This window comes from Suricata suricatta, chromosome 7 (assembly GCF_006229205.1).
Source record: "Suricata suricatta isolate VVHF042 chromosome 7, meerkat_22Aug2017_6uvM2_HiC, whole genome shotgun sequence".
Taxonomy (NCBI): domain Eukaryota; kingdom Metazoa; phylum Chordata; class Mammalia; order Carnivora; family Herpestidae; genus Suricata; species Suricata suricatta.
In genome coordinates, this window is record NC_043706.1 from 14761185 (window position 1) to 14765070 (window position 3886).

At 43.8% G+C, this 3886-nt stretch overlaps 1 protein-coding gene across 1 annotated transcript; it reads right to left on the minus strand.

The window, feature by feature from the left end:
• Positions 1-399: 399 nt before the first annotated feature.
• RNF182 (ring finger protein 182) lies at positions 400-3577 on the minus strand. The gene has a single exon (XM_029944384.1). The coding sequence runs from the start codon at positions 3369-3371 to the stop codon at positions 2628-2630; it is 744 nt and encodes a 247-aa protein (XP_029800244.1). The 5' UTR covers positions 3372-3577; the 3' UTR covers positions 400-2627.
• Between the last annotated feature and the right edge of the window lie 309 nt (positions 3578-3886).

The window sequence follows — 3886 nt, forward strand, 5'->3', positions numbered from 1 at the left end:
TATTCTAAAAATTTGCCCAGATCACAGAAGGCTAGTCATGTCCCATCTAAAAGGGACACTGTTCTGGCAACTGGCAAGGCAGATTCTGGAAAATAAGTCCAACACATTAAAACCAAAAAATTTATTTACCAAGAAAAAGATAACAGTTTTGTTTCATCTTCCTGAAATTCCTCCCCTGTTTTGTTTTTGATTTTGGTTTGGTCTGTTTTCTCAAGTATAAGGCTTTTTAGAGGTGGGATGCGTTAGATCAGCTTTGTGGGAAGGCTCTGAAATCTTCACAAGTATGACAAAGGCACTAGCTTCATCTGTGTTTCCAAAAGCGCAGGTTTGCAATGATCTAACGTTACTAGAAGTCCAAAGTAATAAGTGAGTCTCAACCATGAGTCAGAGAAATCACACTTCTGATGTGGACACAGTAACAATTTAATGGACCAACAAAATACTATCACAGTGGATAAAATATTGAAGCACTGTCCTGTTTTCATTCAATAGCATGAAGAGGTTTTTTTTTTGCTGTCTTACATTTAACTCTTTAGAACCTAATGAAGTTACCAGCAACTAAAAAGACTATCACAATATACAAAGAAACACAAATTTAGCACTGCAGACATTATACAAATAAGCAAAATACACAGTACTCACATCCAGAGCTTTCTAGAAATCTCATCATATTACTCACCAATTTATTTGATGGTACATTTCAGACAGAATGAACATTTTTTTTTAAAAAAAAAAACCTTATAAATATATAAATCTGAACCACAAAACACCTCCTAAACATTATATTTACCCTAAGTACAAATGGGTTTTCAGAAACTGCATTCACAATGCTATCTAAACTAGGTTTTATGAAATTATAAATGTATTGAGCTGTAACCTGGGGTTCCAATTCATTGGCCACACACCCCACATATGTTTTCCCATCATCCTCACCTTGCGTGTACATATTCTCAAAGTCAATAGTTCCATGATTAAAATCAAACTACTACTATTCTAAAAATAAGTGTCAACTCTTCCTGAATTAGGAGACTGGACTGACCCACTGTAACTGTGTCACACTACAAATGTTTCATCACCAACAAGTTAAAGTAGTCTTAGTAATGCCCTTTTCTAAGAGTAATAAATATTTTAATGTTAATCATCAGTAATGAGTTTTAGGAGCTGAAAAAGCTTTTTTTTTTCATTTGACCTACTTTCTGTGGACATTCTATCCCCTCAAACCTAAAATCTGCTAAACAATTTCTTCTCATAAATATATACATTCGACTTCCCTTACATCACAGAAGGAAGTTCATTAACGTGAGTCGCACACGTTATGCCTTTATTTGAAATAAATCATGTAAGAACTTGAATCCGTTCTAAAATGGACTAGCAACTGGAACAGCAATATGTCAAGTTGTGCTCTGCTATTTCCTTTATATTTCCTGGGAGGGTCCTCTTGGGCGGCCTGCCGGCTCTGTGTGTGCCTCACCCATCTCTTTGCCTGGCCTACTGCAACACAGTTTTGCACACGAGCCTACATCGTCATGTTTGGGCTACGATTCCATACAGTACAGCAAAATACATGGGTCCTCGGCACCTCAAACTGTGAGCTAGAACATCTCAACAGTTGTTTCTGGGCTGCCACTGCCACAATTTACCCCAAACTGTTAAGAGGATTAAGTTCCAGAATCCACATTGGAATTTGAAATACAATGGGAAGAAGTGGAACCTCATTTTTGGGTAAGGGGCGGAGGCTCACTGACCCAAAATGGTTGACAAGACAAAACGCAACTAAAATGTTTTAGGGAAAGACTCCACTGAAGGTTTCCCCAATAAGTGGGCTGTGAGAACTTCCGCGCAGACTGAGGCAAAAGGAAAATAAATGTGGAGGAAAGGGCGTGTCTCAGGGACAAGCGGCCATGTTCTGTCAGGAAATGCACTGCAATGCAAAGTCCGCAGCGGGTTTAGTTTCTCTTCAGTAATGTGGTCAAACAGTATTTAATTGAAACCACACAAGGGCAAGAGGCCGATTTCCTCTTGGCAAAGGGGCCTGTGTGGAGGGAACGAGTCCCTCACTGGGGCAGCAGACCATAGACAGTGGCATTAACTTCAGAGAGAAAATACCTGAGGAGGATTCTGGGGAGCGTCAACAACCGGGTGTGGGAAGGGAGTGGGAGGACACAGGAGGAGTCACACTTTTTAAGGGGCTGTGACTTAGAGCAGCCTCCCTCCCGTGTCTACCCTCCACCATCGACTGTCGAGGATTACAAGAGGAATCCGTTCATCTCTAACCGTCAACAGAGACCCTAGTGCAGCCCAACACCTCGCCCCTGGGTCCCGTCTAGCAGGGCCGGGGGAGGTCTTGCCCTCTCTGTGGGAAGACTCCCAAGAAGCACTCTAGGAAGGCTTAGCTCATACATTTCTGTGTCTCTGCCAACACCTAAGTAGAAATGAACACATTTATGTCCAGCATACAGGAAAACCAACAGAGTCCAGATTTCGATGGAAAAGAGACCACAAACATCGGGCCAATGATTTTGTTAATGTCGCAGATACTACTCACAGAGAATATAAAATAAATAAATGACAAATTACCTAACTTCAAAGATGGCAATGCGTGTCGGATTTCCTAGTTTGCATATTGGTTAAGAAGAAGGTGCCATACAGTCTAGAAACTCGTGACAAACGCACTGGCAAAAACCATACACCATGAGAATAACCAGGCTTGACGGGACGAGGCTGACGAAGACAACCCCAAGGGTGACTTTCTTAGACACGAGTAAGTAGATCCCTAGGGGTAAGGAGCTGAAGTAGAGCAAACCTAGCAGCCAAACCAGCACCCGGATGGATGTCTGAAACAGCAGGGATGTACAGTTCCACACGGTCCAGTTGTGGGACACAGTGGTGACAGAGTCGAAACTCGCAGGCCGGTAAAACTCTACTACAGGAGTGGAGCTCAGAGACGGGGAGCTCTCTCTCTGCACCTCCATGATGGTAATGACCAGGCAGTTGGAGGAAGTGTGGGAAGGGCTGACAAGAGACGCCAGCCGCTTGGGGGTCAGCAGCAGCTCGGTAGGGTTTTCTGGTAGGCACTTCTTGCCTTTGCCTCCGCAAGTCAAGTTCACCAGGATGTTGTTGTCATCCGGCAGGCTACTGACTTCATCATCCGGCAGGCAGGTCTCAAACCTGCAGAAAGGACAGACGATGACACCTTGTGGGGAGTCCCCGAAGTCTATGATCTTGTAGAGGCATTTGGCACAGACCCTGTGACAGCACCCCAGCACTTTGGGTTTCCTCTGCTTCAGATTGTACCGATTGTAACAGATCTTACACTCCAGCTCGTCGGGGACCTGAGACTCTGCCCCACCTTCTGGCGGCTGACTGGCCATCTTGAATCGTGCAGACGGTCTTTGGCCAGAGAGGTGCCTCGCTGAAGGGCGACTTCAATTAGGGTGTCCCTCTGAATGTCACATCATCCAAATCAGGCAGTGGTGCAAAAGGGCAGGAAAAGGAGGGACAGAAACCCAAAAGTTTCCAGGCATTTTCAGCTTCTACATTCACTCTGTGTCAAACACATATTTAAAAAGGCCACAGGAAGGGTCTGCAAAGGAAAAAAGAGATTCTAATATAGTGAACAGTTTTCACTGAAAAGTGCGTTATAGAATTTTCTGAGCTCCAATAGCTAGAAGCCATAGATTTAAAGGTTAGAGCCCCTTCACCTCTTCACAAATTTCTGCCCCAGGACAGGAAAGCGTGGCCTCCAGGCTTAGCTCTCTCCATCCACACATATGATAGTAAAGAAGGAATCCAGATTCCTACTGGTGTAAGTACAGTCTAGAGCACCGCAATTTGGACTAGATACAGAGAACTTCTTTCTGAAACTCGTAACATTTCTGGCCCCTTT

Bases quoted from the DNA above. Each gene is read 5' to 3' on its own strand.
- RNF182 (XM_029944384.1), bottom strand. From the start codon at position 3,371: ATGGCCAGTCAGCCGCCAGAAGGTGGGGCAGAGTCTCAGGTCCCCGAC.